Below are 25,976 nucleotides of genomic sequence, written 5' to 3' on the forward strand. Positions count from 1 at the left end.
TTCAAGCATTTTAATAATAGTAATGAAAGACAGGTGAATATATTCTATTGCCAACCATTAGACTAGATTATCCAAGTCATTGGCCTTCTTCTCTTATTGTTTTGTATTTTTATATCTTTTTTAATCCGTACGAAAAAATTCAGTATTCATAAAAATTGGGATCAATAAATGAAGGAGGCCAACGACTTCCAATCCACTGAAACCGGTGGAAATTTGGAAGCCAGTGACCTTATTCTTTCATTGATTTCCTATTTTTGTGAATGTTGATTTTTTTCATGTTTGTTATCTGTTCTTATAATTCTTCTCATATTCATAACTAATACAAACTCACTCTCTAGATTTTAATTTATGCTTTAAATTCTTCCTGACACTCTACGGCATTATAATCAATTTTACATTCATCTGTAATGTAATGATTGAAGCGCTTTGAAGAAGTCACATGCCCTTCTACAACTCCCAAGAATGGTTTTCTTCAATTATCTTTAATTGACTAGCTGGGTTTTTTTTCCAATTCATATTTTTGTAATTCATTACATTTTTTGTAATTCATTACATTACCTGTTGACAAAATAATGAAACTGGAAAAAAAAGTTAAAATAACTATTGATTATTAATAATGGTAATATGGGAAAAAAAAGTGTGTTTGTGTTGGCCATGCACTGTGAAATTTTGAATTCATGTCAGTCAGTCAGGATTCTATTTTTTTTTTAACCAACGTTGGGGTTCATTGTAAACATGACAACTTAATGCATTTTGGTTGGAAAAGCTCATGGTTAAGGTCTCAAACTTCTTTACTAAAAGCTTAAGAATTGGCTTTTTCTAGAATTATATACCATCGCTCCTCTATAAGCTGATCCATACCCCCCCCCCACCAAACACAAAATTGAGCCAATTTTTAATCAAATGGCAATTTAATCACTGCATGCCTAATTCAAGACCAATATATTTGATATTTTTTTAGAGTATTTGTAAAAGTCAGCTAAGCTATACCCAGGCCACAAAAATATGTAGAATGGCATCATTTTTACTAGGCCAACAAGGGTATATGTTCTTTTATTGGACCAAGGTTGAAGATGGTCTAGCACAGAAATTCAATGTGCAAAAACATAGGAGAACGGGCTAGTAGAAAAGTAACGTCAGAACAATATTTGCTACTGTCAGGGGAAAAGCCAATAGCAGTAACAATAACAATATTATTATGATCACGACATTAAAATTGTTCATTCCACATTTTGACATAAAATAGTATAACAATTGAATAAAATATCAACAAAATTATATCTACAATTCAGCTTCAGACAATTTTATTGTATTTACTTTTATTTTTAATGTTTGAAATAAATGTTATCTTGATGATTTACAACATTGTTTATGAATACAAATATAATTATATCTTCAAAATTCCACCATAAAATGCAGAAACAGGTAATTGGTATTTTTTAATTATTATTTTCCATTCTGCAATAAGTTAAATAAATAATATAAGCATACATATGTAACATTTTATTTATATGAATGCATTTATTACGTTTACTCTACAGTAAATAAATTAAATAAACAATATAAAAATTTATATAGAGCTCATTATGTCATAAAAAGATACACAAACCATCTGCAGGGTCTCAGAGCGCTTAAAGAAAGAATTATTAGGTTTTATCAGGGGTCACAAATTGTGAAGTCCTATATCTGGAGTTAGTGACGCACATACAGTACTTAAGCTAAAACGTGTGTACAATATTATGAACATTTTTATTATGTAAACAACGAAGCTTGGGCTAGTCTATGTCACTCTTAGTATGCTATTGCCACCTGTAATTTTCCACAATCCCTTACTGTCAACATAAGAATTAGCCAATTTATGTAGGTACACTGTAATTTCTTATGAATTCCCTGAGAAAATGTGGAGTTTCTGGAAATTTAGAGATGAACCAGAACTTCTGCAGATTCCAGGCAATCCAAGAGACTTGGGAGCTCTGAATATCATTACTTAGGATAATGAAGCTACTACCAAATTTACTGAAATTAACCTTCCATACCAATTACTTAACGAGTCTCAAATGTTATGCATTATAGATTCTTGCATTGAGGCTAAATCTCATTAAGAATGTTGCTTATTCTGTGTTTCTCACAAATAGCATACGGTAAATGACCGAGTAAGTGCCACCCCTGATTAAGAACCGCTCTCATATAAGCATCGCACCAAACATTTTTTTTATCACTAAACACATGTTCACGAGCAAGCGCTGCAGTGTTTTATTAGAGGTATATTCTGATTTGTCACTGTCCTTAATTGAGAGTAAATCAATGGAAAAAAAATATATTGCCCAACATGCTCTAATGTATCATCGACACATTAAACAATCAATTTCACATGGAATAATTACACATTAACTACCGTATTTTAACACTTGAATAATTTGTAATAAGCACCAAACTCAATTATTAAGTGCTGACTGAATGCTTCATAAAATGTTTTTACTGCTGGGATGCTTATTTGGTAATTTACAGCTTAATTCTCACAAATTAAACTACTCATTTTGTATTCTTACAAATATCACTGATGTGTCTATATATAAACTTAAACTTGCCTAAGTCGACTCTGCCTAACTCAAATAATTTCTAAGTCAATCTGATTTTACATGCCAAATTGTGTTTTCCATTAAATAACGATATACCAAAGTCAAATTTATCTAATCCAAACCGTTTTTCAATGCCATTTTGGATTCGACTTAGGCAAGTTCAACTGTAGCCTACAATGCAAGATGGTCTCACACTATATGTTCAAGGTTCAATTATTCGGTCATATACAAAATTACATGTAATGCGTCTTCCTGGGTAATTAACATAAAATGTTAATTTTGTTTCTCCCAAATAGCCTACAATATTATGAACAAAATAAATATATCAAGAACGGGATTTTTATGCATAGTGCATTTTTTTTTTCCTTCTATATATGTTGAGAAATACCAGCGTCATTGAGCACTGAACGTTGATTATGGGAACTTAGTAAATACCTGTCGAATTGAATCATTTCCCACACATGGTGTATAACATTGTAGTTGCATGCATTATTAAGACTTCCGGTCTGTTTCTACTGTAAGAAAGAACTATTTCAAGAACATTTCTTTTTAAGAAAGATTCTTTGCGGCAGTATAAATGGGGCCCATAAAAACGAACCATTCTTTTTGGCGGGGAACGCCAAAGAACCGTTCTTTGAAACAAACAAACACCATTCTTCGTGGGGCAGTTTCTAACTGTAACATAAATAGCGGTCTAATTTGAACTAAGGTCCAGTATCAAATATGCAGCTGTTGCATGGGGAGTCAGAATGCAGTTGTGAAACGGTTCTTATCTTGGTAATCCGAAAATCAAAATGATAAGAGAACCATTTCTATCTCGAATTTCAGTAGAAACACAGCCTAAGTCTTACATGGAAAAAAATGTATGTGACCTCCAGCCAGAGTACAGTAGGTGGTTATTCTTGATCAAAATATGTGGGGGTGTATTTTGCCCTAAAGAGGTGGTTAATTTTGTTAATGATGAGGGTGTGATTCTTTAGTTTGAGATTTTTGTGTATAATGTTTGACTACAGACATTGCTTGACTGTGGTACATTGAATTTAAATTTTTAAAATAGCTTGTTTTGGAGTATTTTTCTCCTTTCTGCTTTTTTTTTTCTTTTCTCTTTTTTTTCTGTCTCTTTATTTGTAAACTAACTAGGTTAATAGCTACGTAGAGCATTAATCAAAATACCAAAAATACATTACCTAAAATTGCAGCTACCATGCCTGAACGTAGCACTTCAAGTGAACCATTTAAAACAAAGTAAATCATATTGAGAGCATCTCCTTTGTGGATGAGGTATTCTCCAGGAGCAGAAAACGCACTTTTCATCCGTAATGACAAAGACCTGAGGAGTAATTAAACCAAGTAGGTTGAACCAAAAAAATCCTTTGCAGTTATACAGCGTAATGTGATTTTTAATATGTTAGAAAATTAGAATGCCGATATAACAATAACTTTCTTTACAAAAAGCATCGGCTGTTCCCCGAAGGTTTATATATCATCAGCTCTTGCTTTTTTTTAGCAGTCTTTCAAATTATTATTTCAGATCTAGCAGTGATAACATCTGAAAAAAACATACATATAAACATAAGTGTAGGCTAGGTGTGCGGACGTACACCCATAGTGGTAAATGAGCTTCGCTAAGTGGGTTCAAATACTAAAAATGTTTTTAGACATTTAATTTTAACACATAAGACTTTCCGTATAACTTTTTGGAGACCCAGATGCGATCCCACGACCCTCAAAAATTCACTCATGACCCAAACTTAGTTCACGACCCATGTGTTGCTGATCGTAGCTTTAGTACATATATATATTTTTACTCGTAACTTTGGCAATAGCAAGTAAATTCGACAAAATGACCAATAATTTTAAAGCTTATAATGTGGAAAATAAGAATATATTTAACACACAAATTTTAATTGTTTGGGTCGCTGATGCTGGTTTAGGATGGCAAGCCTCCTATATGGTCATGATGTAATGCAATCATGACCATTTTTAGGCATTTCACATGTTTTTGGCCAAAAAAATTGAGTCTGAAGAAGGCTTTAGAGTTTTAAAGCAATGAATATAGAAATGCTAATATGTAGGTGCCAGTTAATTAGAGAGGAAATTTTTCCTCTATAATTAACTGGCACAGTATCTTAGGAAAATCATACACTAAATTTTTTTTTTTTCTTGCTTCAAATTTTCAAGGTAAGCAATTCATATAATGTTTTTAATTTCTAGTGTTCGTAGCTCAAAAAGATAAGCATATCCTATTTGGTTGTTGAAAAGACTGGGTTGAATCATAAAGAACTTCCATTTATAAAATGTTACATGTCCTGTTATAGAATACGCTGCCCCACTGTCTCAGAACCCTTTTCCACATTCTTACCTCAGTCATTGGAATGATGCGTATGGGGGATATTCCATAGTTTGCTGCATGTCAAAAGGGGTTTGGACAAATGAAATATTCTAGAAGAGACAATATACTTGTACTCATTTCTAGTTTTATTGTTGATTTAATCCATGATGGTAAGTATGTAGAGCAAAATGCTAGGCCACTGAAAGTCTCCCCAGTTAGTTGCCAGGTTATCGGAAATTTTCATTTCAAATTTAGCAAAAATGGTGTATAGGCTAATGGATCAAATTTTTCCCACTAGCAGCCCCAGCATACACTACGTTTTACAATACAGTCCACCACTGCATAAAGGAGGATTAATTTAATTTGTTCATTAATTTTTTTTGTTTTTAATATTTTACTCCAGATATTATTTGTCAGTTTTCTGCAAAAAGAGATATACAATATGGTATATCTCTTTTTACAGGAGACTGAAAAATTATTTTTGTATGTTATTATCAGATAATAAAATATTCTGTTTATGTTACTAACAATACAGCTTAGTATACCATGTGAGGCAACAGATGGTGATGAGCCCTAATTGAATCATACACATGAAACATAGAAAAGGATATCATTATATATTCTGCATAGTATGCATAGAGCAATTATTTCACGTTTTACAAGAGTTTACTTCTGCTTAACCTTTTCAAATTTAACTTGTAATCTATACATAAGCTGGAGCTGACAGCAACCTCCAAATTGTACTTGATGCACTTGATCAATGGACCAATGTGACTAAACCCATGCTGAACCCTTTCAAATGTCAGATCACTGCGAATCTACTTTGGTCGAAAAATGCTTCCAGACATCGATCTCCAACCAACCAAAGTTTGAAACTTGTCGGGAGTCAAACTTGACAACAATTTGAAATGGTCAGGTAACACTGACGCAATTTGTAAGAAAGCAAATAAAAAAATTATTTCTTATTTGGTCGTGGAAAAAGCTGGGTTGAATAAGAAAGAACTTCCATTTATAAATCAAATGTTACATGTCCTGTTATAGAATACGCTGCCCTACTGTGGCACTTTGGACTAACATTTCTGCAGTCCAAACAGACTGAGCGTATCCAAATCAGAACCTGTCACAGTATCTTAGGATACTAATAAATTATGATGATGCTCTTGATACTCCTAATCTTAAGAGCATCCCACTGCCTCAGAGACAACCTCTATTTCAAATTTGCAATAAAAAGCTGTCTGTTCGACCATTATAATGAATGGTTCAAACCTATAATAAAAACCTGACCGACTCGTCAGAGCAAGTTTAAATTCACTAACAAATGAAGCAACATGTTGGTTTAGTCATCATTTTTTATTAGTCCACCTACAGATATACACATTATACTGTCTCCTTCTTAGATTATTATGTACATTCCACTAAATTTTATATATTTATTTATTTAAGTTTCCTTTAACCAGGGGGTATCCATTCAGTGACTGGTACTGCTTTTCAAGGAAGCCCTGGTACATACAGTAAAATATAACAAAAAATACAGAAAAAAATTTACAATTGTGAAATTTGAAAGTAACTAAAAAGCAATTTAAAAACAATGATAAGATAGCCTAGAACTGAAGTGAAAGCAGAAAAATGAAAACTTAAAAAACAAAAATAAGAAATTACAAAAGAAAAGGTATTACTGAATACAGATAAAGGCATCTTTTTTAAACTTATTAATACAAATGGAATAAAAAATGTTATGGATTTTGTGAGAAAGATTGTTCCAAAGATGAGCAGCTCTGATATGAAATGTACACTCACCACAATTTGAATTTGTAAGAGGAACAACTATATATTTATTTTTTATTAGTATTTGATATTTGATTCCTAGTAGGGTTAAGAATTATGATGATCCATAAAGATAGGTTTTGCATAATCTTGCTAACAGACAGATAGCCAGCAGTGAATACATTTGCAGAGGTAATAATATATGCCAAGCAATGGTCTAGACACAACTTAACCTATAGAGTACCACAGTTGTTTCGTCACAACACCCGGTGGCGCCCTCTGGACGTTGGTTACCGTTCATTACGCCTAAATGACTTAATAAACTTAATGGTTTAAAATAGGCTTTCTGGAATAGGCATTTTAAAACCTAATAATTTACCATCAAAATGTACTAAAAACAATAAAAGTTCGCATTATATAAGTTATCGAACACACTTAGAAATTGCGATCAATGGTTTGTCAGTGGAGAAAATGGCGTCGGTTGAATGCATTTTGTGTTGCCGATAGCAACGGAGTAGTATCACATGGTATTGTGACGTAACACTGTAGTACTCTACCTAAAATAATATGCCAAGCAATTTTGTAATTTTAGTAACCCTTTCTGGTTTAAGTTTTTTATCTATCCCTCTTCCCTTTTGATGTTTTGAAGTTTGTGCAACATTCAATGGAATTATTTTAATCACTTAATGCTGTAATACAAATTTATTGTAAATAATTTAAATTATGACTAGGTTTTTGTGTGTGTGTGTGTGTGTGTGGTTGGTTGGTGTGCGTGGTGGGTGTGTTTGTTTTTTGTATCTTTTTTCACTTGGAATAAATTGTACAGTTCTACATATAAATTAGTGTGGTGTATTTTTATCATCTCATCGTACACTTACACTAAAAACGTATGTTATGAACAAACTGTGTTTACCTAGCCTAGGCCTACAAATAAAACCATGCGTTTAATGTTTATATTCATCACTTTACGATGTCATAATAAAATGTTCAAATAAAACCATGTGTCTGTGTATTTAATTCATCACTTTATATGCACTGGCAGAGCAAAATTAATTGTGTAAAAAATTTGATCAGAGTTTTTCACAGGAAGCGAAGTAGGAATCATTTTGTGCACAGACGGTAGGCCTAATTCACCTCGCTCAGTCCTCATGGTTTTATATTATATCAGCATGTAATTAGACACAATCAACATTCTATTGAATGAAAATTCTTTTCATATGGTTTGTTTATTTTTATAGTATTGAAATAATGAACAGACACAACTAACAAATCTCTTTTTACAGTATGGTGGCCCTGAAATGGACCATTTGAGTATTTTGGGGTTTTTGATGACGTCATCATCCGTATGAGGCGTACGTAAAGCAGAGGGTTGATATAAATAAGGTATGTAAAAACGAGGTTCTACTGTAATATATGCACACAAAAAAATAAAATGTTCTAAAGAATAAATATTTTAGACAAATAAACACTGAGGTAGTTAATAATTAATTAAGTTCATTTATTAGGTTGTGTAAGACTTGTTAAGTAGGCCTTACTGTAAATATGCAGTAATAAAATGCAACCAATAATGATGATATTGTAGCGTATATGTTTAATCTCCAACCCCCAACTCATGAATACATGTAATTCTCCTACCGATCAGTTCAGTTAAAAGTACATAATTGATAAATATTTGAGACCACCATTTTAATCAATAAAGCCCTTCTCTTTAAGTTGTACATTTCTTTAATCATGCAACTCATATTGATCTCCTTCGCTATCCCATATCGCTTTCTCTGTATGTTAAGTAAAAATAGCCTACGGATACAGACGACATCCTACAGTAGTATTAAATGAACACATTTATATCCAACTGTCTATAGTTTCTTGTCATGAACTTTGACATTAGGTAAAATGTATAAAGTTTCTAAACAATTAGGCTTCGCAAATAACTATCTTAATCAAGGGCAATCATAAAAATGAATTTGACATTGTTGAACTGAAGTCTATTATGTGCAATTTAGTGATACAACTGTATCTAGAATTTCATAAATTATAATATGACCATTCTAGTGCATTTACTCCCAAGTTATATGCAATTCAAAAGAGAACAAAATTTACATTAAAGTCAATGAATTTGATGTGAACAGCGCAGACAAAATCAAAAATCATAAAAAACCTCTTAGTAATTTCTAACGTAAACATTCTTAATATATGTACTCCCAAAATTGTATGTTGTATTTAGATGAAAAAAGGTCCAGTTGAAAGGCATCGAAGTCAGAAATACATGATAGTGAAACTAATCATACACAAACATTTTCATCATTTAATAGAATATGAAAATTGGTTAAATACATTATTTGACAATTCGTTACTTTGTATCATAAATAAAGCAAGAATATATTCTATATAATTTTTAATTATTCTTAATTTATAATCACTGCATGAATGACCAGCTGTTATATTCAGCCAATAAAATATGATCTTGGATAAGATTTATACTAATTCGTAGTTAATAACGTATTATTGTAATTTGATCTCTTTGGCATTTTGGGCTATTCAGGTTGTAGATCTGTTTTGAATTATCTATGAATAAATTTGTCCTGTACTTTTCTTGCAACAATACAATTAAATAGCACATATAACTTAAAGCTTACTGCAAGAACTAATATTAAAGCCCCATTCCTGACAAAACTTTAGTTAAGAAAAATCTGATTGTTATACATATCATAAAATTTATATATATAATATTAAATTGCTAGTTTAACTGAATTTAGACATTCCTAAACTTGAAAAACATGTAAAATAAGACTGAAATTTGATTTTTTTTTGTGTTCCACACAAAAAATAAATGCAGATGAATTTTTCATGTTTGATTTTGTGATAGGTCTGTGAAGAAATATAGTATGTGTCGGAAACATTAGCCTATCCAAAACATTGCTAGGCTAGGCCTGTCTTACCTCAATTTAGGTTCTGTTATCAGATGCAAAAACGGCCAACAGAATATTATCCGTTGCTACTATTCACATTTAATATAATATTTCATTGGAATTATTTCAAATTTGTTAAAAAAATTATTATTCTGACCGAGATTTTGACAATTAAACAAACATCTCAGGCCTACTCAATCGACCTCAGTGTGCGAGATGCAAAGTACAAAAACTGATCTCATTAGAGAGGGCGCATTTTATTGACTGTATAAAGTATACACACAAAAGCAAGAGCATTCCAGCGGATGTGATCGACAACCTCTGAATTTGACTAGTAACGAAGAAGTCGTAGACAGAATGGTAATCTCCTATGAGAAAGTCTCTATTCTCATTTTTTTCTTTTTTTTATCTTTTTCCTAAAAACTATGCACATGCATTTTTTCCAAAGAAAATCTTTTTAGTGAAATTTTGACGGGAATGGGGCTTTAAATAATAACAAAAATTAAGAATTAAAACTTTGCCGGTAAGAAACATGACTGAATTAAGATTTAGATACGATAGACATCGAATAATGTGTGGATAATAAAGATTTAGACATCTGTGTGGATAATAAAGATTCAGATACGATAGACAAAGTGGCCCCGGGATCCGGTTGATGTGAGGCTGAAGGTAAAAGTGACCACAACTGGCTGGGACCATAGGGCTGACTAGTGAAAATCAGAATCAATGCCTTAGTGGCGGCCAGTGATGTTTGACATTCTACAAGTTCATCAACCATCACTGCCAATTAAAAGTGAGCAGAGCTCAGGATCTTAAACTTCATCAAGAACATATGGATAAATTATGCAAATTGCAACTTTTTCATCCATATGGATAAATTATGCAAATTGCAACTTTTTCATCCAACCTTTTTGGATCTATATTTTTACTTTGTTTTACTGTTTATTTATAGCATTTACTTCATATTATCAAATTTATTTATTTATAAACTTATATAATTATTATCTATTTTATGGTGTCAATTAAACATTCATTTATATTTTTGATTTACAATTAAATTTACTGTATAATTTACAGCATAATTTACAGTAGAATTTGTTTAATACACTGTAGACATACTTGTTTGTAATCTAAAGAGCAAATTAATATTTAAGACTGGTATGTTATAAATCACAGAATAATTGACTGTCATGTTCCAAAAATAAGTCTCCACAAATCCTTCTGTTGCAAATAGTAATTTCCATAGTTTAAGCATACTATTTATAACCATATAACCTTTATTTCTGACTTCAAATCTATTCTCAATTTTCACCAGTACAGTATTTAATGTCTTGTTCTAAATCCATACCATTTAATGTTTTTGAAGATTTCTTAATATTACAAAAAAATGAAAAATGTTACAGTGGACTGGCCTAAAAAATCCACCTCTCAGAATAACCTCTGAAGAAATATATGTTATGTATACAGTATTTACATAGAACTATTTCATGAATACCATAGTGCTTTTTTTGTATTTCTATTAATAGACTAGCTGATAGCAATGAAAACTAAAAGTAGACAGCATAGAAAATGAAGAAATAAACAGAACAAATGAGCCAAAAACACCATCAAACCATTCACCAGCAATTTAAGATGCAAGGCCCACAAAGGACCGTATTCACAGGTGCTTGAATGGCGTTGGCATCTAGACCTAGCCTACCCCTACAAAAATATCTGGCTATATGAAGTTGTCAGTGAGTTGACATGGTGGGCAAACCTTAAGTATGGTGTTGTTAGATCCGGATGCATGAGCCCTGTATGCCCTTGAGTAATGTAATGGCAGGCAGCATGATAGTCAGGAACCAAGCCTTGGATACACTTGTATAAGGCATCATCTATAGAACTTCACTTGCATTTGTTTTTCTAACGATGAATGTGAAAATGTTTTTGAAATTGGTAAATAAAAACATAGATGGAACCAAAAATTTAAAGCAACCATTTTCCTAGTAAGATTTGTACAGTGGAGACCAGAGTATAGCACCAACGATGGTGGTAAAATTTAGACTGTCTCCTGTTCTTTCTTGAATAAAACCTATGGATTCTTCAAAATAGTATACATGGACTATTTTGCACACAGGACTAACAGCATGAATGTGGCTTACAAAAGACACTAAGCTATAATAAATGCAGGGAAAGAAGATTAGTGTGGAATAGTTACCTTGGCATGAATAAGAAAGTTGCTGCCTAGAAGCCTGTAGGACGGAAATGATTGTTTGAAATCAAATGATACTGCCTTTTTATTGTGCTGTTACTGTCCTTTCTAGTAGACCTTAATGATGTGCAAAATATTGAGTAAAAATAAATGTGTTGTTATAAGCAGCATTAGAATATAAATACCTTCTGCAACCTTGACTTGCTTCTTGAAAGATTGGGAGAGAGAGGATTTCTTTGTTAAGATGCATTGAGATGTCTGCACGTAGCTCCTCTGGAAACATTTGCAGCATCTAGGAAAAAAAACAATTTATGAAATTGTCCATGTTACAAATATATTTATTTATTATACCAACCAGCAGCAAATACCAAATTCACTACTTATTTGGGAACATAGACAAACAACAAAATGATGAATTATGTATTTGTATGTTGCACTTTACACTACAGGTTTAAAATTCAAGCAATATATTCATGCAAATTACCTACATTGTATTATTATACCAATTAATACAAATTAATTATTAAAAACTTAATTTCAGGATAATATATAATTTATAATTTCACAAGAGTTGTTTGCAAAAACAAATTTAATCTAAAATATTGTTGACAAGGGAAATTGTAAGTATTTCGAGAATAATGGCATTGAAAAATTGTTTGAAATTCCCATATGGTTTTACTCTTGCATTCCCACGATTAATTCAATTAATTAAATTGCATTTTATGCACAATCATCTACCAATCAATTGAATTTAATCATTTCCTGAGGCTAGTTTAGGTTTCCATGGTTTGTAGTGTTTACTCGCTGGTTAGTAGTTATGAATATATTAAAATTTCATATAAAAACTTGTAATAAAATTTATTTGTATATCGTTTTCTTTATTTAGAAATTTTATTTGAACACACATGCTCTCAACAAAAATATATGGTCATGAAAAAAAATGGGAAAATACTAAATTTTAACTAAAACATAAAAAAACATTAATAATCTAAATAAAAATGCAAGTGCAATAAGCATTTATCATTTGCTTGCTATTGAGTTTCAGTACCATATGCTTATTAGTGTCCCTATTATTTCTAGAATACCATGTGTAATAGGGACAACCTTGTTTTGCAAATTAAAGATGTTTTGTCTTCTCCATTGATGTCTTTTTCCAATTGATTGCATATGGTGTGGGGATATTTCTTGTTTGATGTGGAAATTTATTTCTTAAGGTTAAATTTTGTAATCTGGTTATATGAGCAATATATTTTTAATTTTGTATTTTGCAGAAGGATGATATACTCTTAGTTTTAAAAATTTGTAAGTTTTATGTTATTGTGTCTTTCCAATTTGCTTCCTCTTCAGTATCAGCAATTTTTCTTTTGAAACCATTTCTAATCATTTCCTGTAGAAAGGAGTTCCATATTGTTTCTAATCTGCTCAATCTTTCTTCGGATTAATTACTTGCATTCTAAAAGAAGTCTACTTCGTACAATCATTCTATGAATATATCTGTTTTTTGGTTTTTTTTAGGTTTAAAGAGCGTATGCTTGCAGGTAATAACCTGCTTTTTCACCTTTTTCTTACAAATTTCTTTTCAATATTACTTTTGTACAGTATTCATTTTCTTTATATTTTTATATGGACAATGTCTGAGAAACAATGTCTGAAATAAAATTTGAATTGAATTGAAAATGTTGATTCTAGTTGGAAGTCTAAAAATGCAGAAGATATCTGAAGTAATGATTGAATATGATCATTTCATATTTTCTCTACCAGGCATTTTAGAAAGTTTTTATTAACATTTGTCAAATATTAAAAGTTTTTCTGTTAAAGGGCCATAAGGAGACTGAATATAGGTAGAGCTATCCTTTAAAAACTTCATAATTCTCATGATTATATAATATTTTAATAATGTGATTAATTTTTCGTAATTTCATTAATGGGAAATCCTAAAATGCGATGATTGCATTACCTCAATTTCATCGATGCCCATGTTGACAGACCAAGATGTTTGGAAATAATCTTGCATCCTGTTTTTTAGGTCCAATGGAACATTATGGGACTGAATAAAGTCTTTTAAATCTTTGCACTTGGTGTGATAAAGTGCCCGTCTTGCATACATTCGTTGAATCAGTGCTGTCACGTTACCAAACACTGCCGCATGACTGAGAGCTGAAAAGCAATTACACAAGCATGTGTTATTTTTAGCTTTATTTCTGTGACTATAAATCACACTCGCATCAAAGTAATTATGTAATATATATAAAAAATAGCTGAACTGAAAGATTGGAGGAGCCAGTAGTGGAGGGATCAATTCACAATTCCTTGAGGGGTTTTTTTTCTGTATTACAAGAAAATTTAACATAACTGAAATATTAACATCTACCAATTTATTTATTTTCATCATTTTGAGAGGGATTGAAGTGGAACATAAACAAAAAATAGAATAAATAACAAATGAGTTACTGTAGCCATGTTGTAGCTATTAGCTAGGAACAATGGTGGCACTAGACAGGGGTCTGAAATGTCTGCTGAACCAAGGGGCCAACTACAACCTCAATCATGGCCCAGCTTATAAATTTTTAAATATCTGTATCTCATTTACCGCTCCCGAGTTTTTCATCAAATATGCTTTTTTGTGTCGTAGAAAAATCAGTTCTACAATATATCAAATTTTTTTTCCTCTGGAGCCTTAATTCATTGTATGAAGGTGATAGTGATTTCAGCTGGAGCCTGGATTTAATTCATTGTATGAAGGTGATAATGATTTCAGCAGGAAAATCTAGGCTTGAGTCCTTAAGCACCAATTTACAACTTTTCTTGTTTTTTTAATTATACTATGGTATTATCCATAAGGATCACTTCTTATCAGATGTGCGCTGCAAGAGCTACCCTCTTATAATATAGTACAATTAACAAATAAATCATAATTGTGGAATATATATACCTCCTATTAACATGACAATTATTGTGAATATTTTCTCAGCATCTGTGTTTGCTGAAACGTTGCCAAATCCGACACTCGTCATACTACTCAAAGTGTAATACAATGCGGTGACGTATTGACTTTGTAGTGTGAGGTTCGTATAGTAACTTTGACCTAACGATACAGTCAGCTCGTTGATCCAACCTAAGCATACAATGGAAGTTATTCATAATTTCATACATTTGCATATACTAACATCAATTTCTCAACTCTTATAATTAAAATCAATAATAATGAATACAATTGATATCATTATCTGATATACAATACTATGCATATAGTATACAAATATTGACTGCTCATTAGGGGATGGGGAGACCATAGCCTATCTCCCCCCGGGCTTCGGCCCTTGAGAAGATAGGCTACGGTCTCTATATCACCTCGGGGCAATAGATTTCACCGTTCCCAGAATTTAGAGCAGTCAATATTTGTTTTATATACCTCATACATAGTTTCTACGAGGTCTAAAAAAGTACTCATTTCCTAGCCTATTATTAGAGGCCTAGGCCTATTACTACTACTCGAATAGCTAGGAGCAAGGCGATCAAAGAGTGTGTCTAGCTCTTCTTTGCTTATGTCCTCAATTTCAACAGCACCCATTGTCTTACAATATTTGTCGAATATTGATAAGACATTTAATTTGTCTTTTAGTGCTTTTGGTATCAGCTTCATCAAGAAGTAATACTAGGCCTAGGCTAGTCCTTCTTCATCTCGAAACGACCACACTCCATATTTGTTTGTGGTCTACCGTGAAAAAAATGCGGACAAGAGCAGTCCCCTTTACCATCAGCAGTGCGATGTTAAGTGGGCTAGAGTTTGCACATCACGACAGGTCAAAAAGTACTATTTTTTAGGGGAATAGTACTTTTTGAGGGGAATAGTACTTTCTATTGCCCTGCTTCTTGACTAATCAGATGCCTAGAATCTATGTATGAGGTATATAATATACATATCTATTGTCCTTGCAATTAAGTTTACATTTTGTTTATCGTATCACCGACAAGGGTGTTGTCTTGTCTTTTTCTGTCCTTTTGTATTGTTGTTTGAATTGGCAAAAAAAAAAAAGATGAAATGAAACAAATATTGACTGTTCATGAGGGGAATAGTAAGTTAGCCTATGGTCTCCACATCACTGAGTGGCTAGAGATTTCATCGTTCCTCGAATCTAGAGCAGTCAATATTTGTTTTATATACCTCATACAGATTCTACAAGACATAAAAAAGTAATGAAAATAATAGACACCAAGTAGGTCTAGGCTATCAAAGGGCTAATCTCTCTCAGTGTTGTAGAGGTTGCGTCCCCTTTCATTCTTGTGAGTGTGTCATAAATTACATAGCTATGAGGCCTAGAGATTGCACATCACACAACAGGGCAAAAAAGTACTATCATTTAGGGAGATATTTCTATTGTCCACTACTTAACCAATCAGATGCCTAGAAATTATGTATGCGGTATATAATAACCAATAATTGACTGATATCATTATCCAATATAAAATAAAGTGCAAAGTAAAGAGTATAAGATTAATTAATTTATATCATTATCCAATATATACTATTTTGTATCCTTTTTCTTTAATCTGCTGTTATAAAGCCTCATTGCTTCTTATTATTTAACTTGTCTTTTTACGTAATGTTTTTTCATTTTGTATGTATGTATATATGAAATATATTGAATAAAAAAAATAAATAAATAAAAATAAAAGGTAAATATTAAACAATAAATTGCTTCAGGGATGCATTTTTGCCATTTTACTCAAAATTACTGTTTCACAATTCTTAATTTTAATGTAATATTATTTTTTTATTAGCTTTTATTTTGAATCAATTTTTTTAAATTTCAGACAAAATTTCATACTTAACACAAAAAGAAGATTTTTGCATTCTTTTTTACAATCACTTCATTTAATATAATTGTGATATTTGTGACTAATATTGTGATTAATTTAGAACTTTACTATTTTTAAGTTGAAATAAGTATTTTGATCCTTATTTTCACCATATAAGAATTTAATTGTATGTCTTATGTTTTGTTACCAATATTATGATTATGAGTGTAGAAGTATGTCTTAATGATTATTTCATGATCAATATTATGACCATTGTAGAACTGAATTCAAGTATGTAACAAATGTGATTAATGCTGTGATCAATTTAGAAATGTCTTAAAGTTTTTTTATATTATCAATAAGTTCAATATAGTTTAGATCTACAGGTATGTCTATTTTTTTGTAATAAAAATGAGATCCATATATCATAGTTTTATTATCACTATTGCCATTAACGTAGAAGTAAAGTATATATCCAGATTTTGCAATCAATGTAAAAGTATGTATATAAAGTTAAGAATATTTCTTTCATAAAAAATATGTGATAACCATTTGTATTGTTGATCAATGTCAATGTTAAAGAATATTTTTTGTGATCAATGTTCATATAAGGTACACTAAACTACCACAACTAACTAAGGCATGATGTATCAATGCATCGGGCCTGTATGTGTTAAGCGCAGATAAAAAGCAGACCTGCCAACTCACCCAATCCTGTCGGGTGTCACCCGATCCTGTCGGGTGTCACCCGATATTTAAACAAATCTCCAGTTCTCCCGATCGGATGTAATTTTCACCCGATTTCAGAGGCCACCCTCCCTCCCCAAAAATACTCCGATTTATGCATAATTTGATTGACTTGATCATTATTATTCAATGTATTTGCCGCCTGCCCGCTTCGAAGTGCAATAAACAAGCAGCCGTTTTCAATTCGAATGTTGCCCCCAACGGCCAATGATTTGTAGTGACATGACTTTTTTGGTATCTTGGATTATCTTTTGATCAATTCTGGAAACCTCCAGATTTTTTGGTAAATCTCCAGATTTTTTTATGATTCTTAAAAAAATCTCCAGATTTTCATGACCCAAGGGTTGGCAGGTCTGAAAATGGGTTGTCGTAACACTGTACCTGGGACAGTCACATTGTAGAATACTAAACATGTTTAATATTCACACAACTGACTGTGGTCCCGTCAACAAATTGTACAGGCTGCATCATACAATGCAATCTTAGTTGACCTTAACACTACTCTCATACCTATTTGCCAATTTAACTGATCCTCATTTTTTTCAATTTCTTTAGTTCCTATGATGTACCAGATGCATGCTAACCAATGAGCAAGGAGTCCAAATCCCAACGTAAGGCACACTAAAACTATGGCACTGTACTGGGAATATCGATCTATTTTGACTCGTAGCAAGCGCAATAGTCGCACAATCTTTAGCATCCCGATATTTTTCCAAATCTAAGAAAGCACAAACAGAAAACTGTCAATTTCCATTGCATTTAAATGTTAAAACCATAAAAAAAAAAAACAAGTATGGTATGTAAACTTATTCCATCATCAACTTATATTAGTTTACATTTTAAAAATGTACATAAAATATATGGAAATGAAGACATCCTTGTGAGGTAACTATATTGAGTTCTATTAATAAATAATGAAATAATGATACATTATATGTGAATATAAATTAATCATATTTTTTTTATAATAGCTATGAGCAATAAGACACAGAAGAGTGAATATCAAATTTATATCACTGACACATAATCTATGAATATTATTATAGCTAGCGATATTCGACCGTTCAGAAATAAGCTGAATTGACCAAGCATGTACCAGTCAATGGAAATATCTAGTGAAATATTTATGAACATCACATCACAAATAAAAACTAAGTAACATTGAATGTTATGGTCAATTAATTTGATTTGAGTAGTACTGATACAGAAAGTTTAATAACAATGGATTTTTAATGGATATCGTAAATATGAGAGCACTGGCTAAATTAGTGGAAGAAATGAATATATGCCCTGGTTCTTAATAAGCAGCCAGCAGGCCAAATTTGGCCTACTGAGTAATATAATTTGGCCCGCGAGAAAAAGTAAAATAGTAAGGAAAAATTTTCCAAAGCAAATGCAAATAACATTTTCAATAAAGTAAAGACAAAAAATGGGTCATGTACACTAACAACTTTAATGGAAACCAGCTTGAAAATGTTTCGAAAATAAATAAGGTATAATTGGCCATAAATAAAACATACACTGTCAGTTTTGCCTCTCTGTTTTGTTCTGTTCACTGTGTTTCGTTAATAGTGTTTGCACTAAAGTTTACATGGCTCATAAAAATAAAAAGGACATGGCGTACAATTAGGAAAATAGTTACCAAATGTTACAGATAAAATTAATGTTAATTTTGTATTTTTCCCCAAAAACTGTGTCTAGACTCAACAACACCTAGGCTTTTTAATTGTGATCAATCATATTGGTAAAGCAATCAGTTGCAGATCCAGGAATTTGCTTTCAACTCAGGGAATTTTATCTTGACTTACGAGATCAACTCAAAAAATATTTTGGCCCTTCAAACTTGGTGGATTTTATCTTTGACCTGTGAAATCAACTCTAAAAAATATTTCAAATAAATTAATTAACAACCCGGTACAACAATATGAAATTAGAAAGAAAATGTGAAAAAGATGAAAATAGGTTTTTTTGAGTAAGTATGTAAGGTATATTTTATAGAATTCTCATTATTTATTTATTAAAGATTTCAACTCGAAATGCATTGAGTATTTTATTATGTAATTGAACTTCCAAATGATTAATAATGAATGTGAGCTAATTCTGGTGATATTGCTAATGTATCCTTGGGCAAACTCCAGACCTAAATTTGTCTCTCTCCACCCAGGAGTATAAATAGGTACCTGAGGTGAAAGATTTGAAATGGAAACCTGAGAAGTGCCGAATTAGCTACACGAATAGGAATTTACCCTAATGGATATGGTTATGGAGATGGTTACACATTATGTACAATTAATCTGCCATCCAATGGAAAAGGAAAACACACGGGTATGCAGACTATCTCTCTATAAATCTAAAAAATATATACCGGTAAATAAAAATCCTGGCTATCAATTAACCTTTTCTCATTTTCTTACTTTTTCCTTTAGCCTCCTTTTTTTCTTTTTCATTTTAGATTTTTTAAATATTTTATGTAATTTTTTTATTGGCAGTTAATTACAGTGGCGGATCTAGAAGGGGTGAATAGGGTGGCCACTAGCCACCCCCGTTCGTTACCTTAAAAAAAAATAATGATCACTCGTCTTGTGTGTGCTTCCTGTGTACTCTGCTAAAAAATACCCTTTCTGTTTTCAGTTTACTTCTATTCAGATGCCATCTAAGATCGTCTAGCAGTCTACTAATTCCAAACAAATCTAAAATGGGAGTGGATGCCCCCTCCCAAAACATATATATTTCTTTATACTGTCAAATTGACAAACTCTTTAAAATGTTATACCTATAAACATATAGTAATTATGAAATTTAATAACTTATTAAATGTTAATACTTATCACATCTGAAGCAACACATGGCTATACAAAACATGGCAATGCAAGGCTTATTTTATTAGTGCTCACCGGAAACAAATAATTGGCAAACTGATGTGAAGTGCAAATTTTTTCTGTGCCTTGGAGACTATACCTAGTTGTGCTCTATATACTTCATTAGCACAAAACTATGAAAAGAATCATCATACCCATTTATACACATGATTGGAGAGAGAAAATTTAGGTAAAGTGCCTTGCCCCAGGACACATGAAATACACAAAAAGGGGTTCCAGACCCCAACTTTAACGGTTGAGCCCAAACTGCAGCAGCTCCGACAACGTCTCTAAAGGTTTGTTAGACTTTACATCCACTAAATATATACCACCTTTAATGCTGTTAGGAAATATATGAGTCAATTACTCTAGATGTCTCATATATTCTACTGAATCTGTTATCTTAAGGCCATTGGAATCAGATATAGCCTTCAAATTTGACATAATTTAGCATTAGTGCATTGTGAATAATATACTGACTATTAGCATGTCAGATATGGTTTAAATAATGGGATACATATAGACATTCAAATGCTAATAGTTGCCAAACTTACAGGAAAAAAAATTATTCCTGTAAATTGAAGGATATACTATTATGTGGGAGTAATCATGATTATGATTTGCTTACCAATGAGTCAAGCAAGATGTGGCTGGGATATTATGAGTAATTACTAGAGTTATATATTTGGTAGAGTATTATAGTTAACTCCATCTATCTTTGAATGTTTGTACTTATTCCTGTTAGATTAGTTATGAAGCTTAATTGTTCACCCAATTTGATTGTTGTCAGTAACATTGTTACTTGTTATATATATATATCAGCTACCAATTGCTTTACAGTAAATAAAGTTTGGTTGGTTTGTTATTATGTAGGCCTACAGTATGTACACAACAATAGTACAAAAAGTGGGTGTGGCGTGAATTGCCGCACATGATAATCTCAGTCATATCTAATCTTAAGGTGTGAATGGTGATCTTTGATTGCACTGAATATATGCATCAAGATCCTGATGACTAATCACAAAATACGAGATTGAATGAGCTCACTCAAACTGAAAAAACAGATGATAGTGCAGACTTATGATGACGTCACACAATTGCTAAAGTCACCATCAAATTATTGCCTTTCAAGGATGCTATAATTTAAACAAACTTACTGTATCAATTGAGAAAATCAAAGTTATAAGATCAAAAGGTATTGCAGCGACTAAATCAACGAAGAACCATGTTTTGAGATAGTTAATGGCTATTTGAGGTGGATGGTATATCACTGTTCCGTCTTTACTCACAAACGTTGTTCGAAAATTGATAACAAGATCTGAAAGAAAATAGAAAAAAAAGATCATAAACAAAAACTTATACTTGATTGGTCAATTAATTAAAAAAATTAACATCAAATTTTAACAAATATCAGGTTTTAGTGTTTCCAATTTGTTTAATAGGTAAATTTTACAATAAAAAAGATTTACACAGATTAAAACTGTTTTTGATAGACATTCTGTAAAGTAGATTACAGAATTGATAGGAAAACCAACAAGAAATTACTTTTCTATCTTTTCGACAAGTTTATGATAATGGTAACGGTTGGAGACTTACATAGCGCATAATACGTGGTCTCTATGCGCTCCACAGAAAGCAAAAAACATCTATTCTACAGTAGTAGGTCACCTAAGATAACCAAGCTATAATTAAACAACCAAAACAGACTAACACAGAAGGAACCAACACTATCGCACCGTTCACTTGCAATTTGAGACCACCGACAAGCAGTGGTTAGCAGGTACATGACTGACAGGTGCTCGAATAGTGTTTCCATCTGGCCTAGCCTTTCCTAACAACAAAAACAACAGAAAAGAGAGACAAATCAAAAAGAAAGGAAAGGTGTGATTTAAGGCTCTGCTTGAAAACAGACTCCCAAATGTAGATGGGAAGTTCATTCCAGAGCTTAGAAGCAGCAACCCGAAAAGACCTCTCTCCATATATCTGAAGTACAGTATGTTTTCAGACATCTAAATTTCAATATAATTGTATTCCAGTTGTACTCAACATAGGAACATGATTTAAAGACCAAAATAAATATGTTAGAATTTTGATATGTTATACTTGTATAGCACTTCATGCCAACAAGGCCTCTAAGCACTTCACAATTACTTCTGGCCATTGGATCAAGAACATATGGCATACATGTACTTATCTCCATAATGTTGCAGCTGTAATCAGCACATTGTGCTTGAACCTACCAGGTACTCACTTGTACTCCTGGGTGGATAGAGACAACCGTAGGTAAATCGCCTTGCCAAGGGCTCAAGCAAAATACACAAAGAGGGATTGAACCTCCGACCTCAAGGTTGAGAGGTAGAACCACAACCGCTGCGCCAGAGAATGCCATCGATCTCAATATCATATAATTATAATAATTATTATTACAATTATTATATTGGTATTTTACTATGAATATATCTTTTTTACATTTTAAATTTAAAATTTCTATAGCCTTTGTTGATTGTCTATGTACGAGGACGATTTTTGCCATTTGATTGTATTTTTCTGTATGTGTTGCTGGGCCCTGGAGAATAACAATGCTTTTTCACTGATCAGGTTACCCTGGGTAAAAAATAAATAAATAAAAAATAAATAAAATATTTCAAGAACTCATTTTTCATGTTTATTACCACAAGACTCATACAGTGATTAAAAAATAATAAAAGGCCTGCGGCTATTAATTATTTAAGTTGAATGTATAGAAAGGATAAATCACTCACTGGTGATCACTTGCAACATTTATATCTATACTTTATCTACACATTTTGATGATACAGAAACAGGCACAATTAAGAATAGATTTTAAAAAGAAAACAAAAAAAATACAGAATTAACAACAAAAACATAATGACAACGCTAAAGAGCAACAAAGCAGAAAACCCACTGCTATAATTTCAAACACCATATCTCATTTTTTTCAATGAAAAAAGCAACATGTTCTGTTTTTGTAGGAGCGGTTTGGCACAATGGTTATGGTTCTGCTTCTCAACATTGAGGTCAAAGGTTCAATCCCTTGCTGTGTATTTTGCTTCCTTGCTTGTGTCCTTAGGCAAGACACTTTACCTATGGTTGTCTCTCCCCACACAGGAGTACAAGTGGGTACCTAATAAGTTAAAACACAAAGTTCACTGATTACTACTGCAACATTATGGAATTCTCCCAAAGGGCCTGAGCATGTGTTCTATATGTGCTTGATATAATTGCCGGGGGTAATAATGTTATACGCATAGAGGTCTCTCTACAATATGCACTCTATAAATTGACCATTATTATCATATTATTATTTACAGACATACATCTACTTTGTTTTTGTATCTTTATCCATTTTTTTCATAATGCTCTTTGTTTTTAACCTCTTTATGGTAGTGTACGTTTAATGTCCCACTTCATCTTTCTTAATGATTGTAATTAACATTAAAGGCACCATTTTGTGCCCTGTGCTAGAACTATTGTTTTCCATTAGAAATACAGAATTTATAGACTACATCATCAATATATCACTTGACTGTCAAGAGTGTTTTCCAGTTGATCTACTTTTATTACCATAAATTGTATTCCTATTAATATTTCAAGCTGAAAAGACATAACTGTCATGGTTGCCAAGCGGTTAGGATACAATTCATCCTGCCAATGTCCAGGCTTCAATTCCTATCAACGATGTACTGTGAGACCTTTTCTCATAGAAATTTTAGATTCCAGATGATGATTACTCGGCCATAGAGTGAAAGTAATCCTATAAACTACGTTAAGCAATCAACGATTCCTTCATGGACACTCTAAAAGAATAAAATTTAGATCGGGAACCGCCATTTTCACTAGGTAGGCAAACACTAAGTATCCAACTCAACAGAAAATTAAAAACGACAATTATCTAATATATTGTATTCTAAGTATTATATATAAGCACATTTATATATTCCGTAATTACGGAAAATATATCATTATTTCTCAAATCAGATTATTATTATTTATATTGCATTGTAAGCATTTTGTTAAAATGATTTACTCTACTGAAAGTAAACAATTAATATTCTAATTTATCATTTTACAGCCGTCATTGGTTTAAAACAGTTTATTTAATTCACTGCAAAATAATAGTATGGTATGGTACCAAGTTCAAATTCATCTTTAGTTTAACCTAAATTGAATTGCATGTACAGTATGTGACATCATCATGTAAATATGTACACATCACAAAAATTTTGTCACATAGAATTCAACTGTGGACAAAGCTTTAACCATTCAAAACGTGAATATTCATGAGTCACCAGAATGGGAGAGGGAGCACTCCAGTAATTGAAGTAAAGGAAAAGCACCGACACTAGGGTCAATGAACCAACACAATAATACATAGAAACCTACAATGATTTTCTCTTGAGTTTCGTCAGCATATTTTTTAGTTCTGCATGCTATCGACATCTGTCAGGTTTTCTATTATACGCTGGTATCATATTGATATGGTAAATTAATATTCTATTGACAAAATATATCAGGTTTATGGTATATGTACACATTAATTATTCATCATATATGTGATGACATAATTTCAAAGGTGTATGTATCACATGATATGTGTAATATCAAGATTGAAAACACTTCACTTAAAGGTTATGCTAAATCTACACAATGGGTAGTCAAGTGAAAATATTCTAGCATTGGATTTTATACATTTTGGCCCATTTAGATTATTATTAGAACTATAATATACACTACTTTTATTAAGTTATATGATAAATTATTTACATTAAAATAAAATAATTATCTCATGTTTTGGTATCATATATTTTCAAAACAATGACTTTTTTTACATGTTTTGACCTTTGACATAGTCATGTATAGTTGAAACTGCAAAAAGTACTTCAATAAAATTAATACAATAATTTTTAAAAAGAATAAGAATATTAATGATAACAGTGGTAATAACAATAACAAAAATATTAATAATTATTCATATTAGAATAACTATAACAATAATATAATTATTAATATAATTAATTATAATATTAACAATAATAATAAATAATAATAATAATAATAATAATAATAATAATAATAATAATAATAATAATATATAATAATTGTTCTTTTATACAGTACTCAACATGATGTCTAGAGTATGTGCTTATCTATGAGCAAATGAAATTTTGAGTGCTCCTTAAAACACTCAAGAGACGGAATTGAAGTATAGATGATGGAAGCTAGCTTTGATGCAGCCACTGAATATTAAAAATACTTTAAAAAATAATAATTATAATAGTTATGTTAATATCAATAATGAAAATATTAATAATAATGATGATGATGATAATGGTGGTGATGATGATGATGGTTGAGGTGATGATCAGGATCATGATGATTGCAATAATATTAAGGTAGGTAGTGGATACTTTTAAAATATTTACTTGAAGTGATAAAATTTTGACTCTATAAACGATATAATAATAATTATTATAAATAGTAATTATTTATAACAAAAATAACAATATTTGACTCAAATTCAAAACAAAATAACTACTCAATATAAAACACTAACAATAATTATTGTAATTACTATAAAAATAACAATAAAAATTCACAAATGTAATATACAGTAGGTCACCCTCTACTTAAAGACCACTCAAATTAAAGACCATTCCAATTAAAAACCATTTTTCAGTAGTTCCAAATTAACAAATGTCTTTTATCATTATTATTCTAATTAGAGACCAAAGCTGCTAAAGACTACATAAACCCCAAAATTGGTCTTTAATTGGA

At 31.5% G+C, this 25,976-nt stretch overlaps 1 protein-coding gene across 3 annotated transcripts in view; it reads right to left on the reverse strand.

Annotated features, from left to right (window-relative positions):
* The window catches only part of LOC117104920 (potassium voltage-gated channel subfamily H member 8-like), a 70,131-nt gene that overhangs the window by 10,756 nt on the left and 33,399 nt on the right, over window positions 1-25,976 (reverse strand). For all 3 annotated transcript variants that reach the window (XM_033245854.1, XM_033245855.1, XM_033245853.1), the window contains exons 6-11: window positions 21,338-21,498; window positions 17,833-18,040; window positions 14,708-14,890; window positions 13,733-13,932; window positions 11,961-12,067; window positions 3,767-3,909 (exon numbers count right to left, since the gene is read on the reverse strand). In XM_033245854.1, the coding sequence (XP_033101745.1) occupies window positions 3,767-3,909; window positions 11,961-12,067; window positions 13,733-13,932; window positions 14,708-14,890; window positions 17,833-18,040; window positions 21,338-21,498 (1,002 nt within the window). The remainder of the gene's footprint in view (window positions 1-3,766; window positions 3,910-11,960; window positions 12,068-13,732; window positions 13,933-14,707; window positions 14,891-17,832; window positions 18,041-21,337; window positions 21,499-25,976) is intronic.

The sequence above is a fragment of the Anneissia japonica genome, unplaced genomic scaffold, assembly GCF_011630105.1.
Source record: "Anneissia japonica isolate Jap-2015-1 unplaced genomic scaffold, ASM1163010v1 scaffold287834_len5846547_cov211, whole genome shotgun sequence".
Classification (NCBI taxonomy): Eukaryota; Metazoa; Echinodermata; class Crinoidea; order Comatulida; family Comatulidae; genus Anneissia; species Anneissia japonica.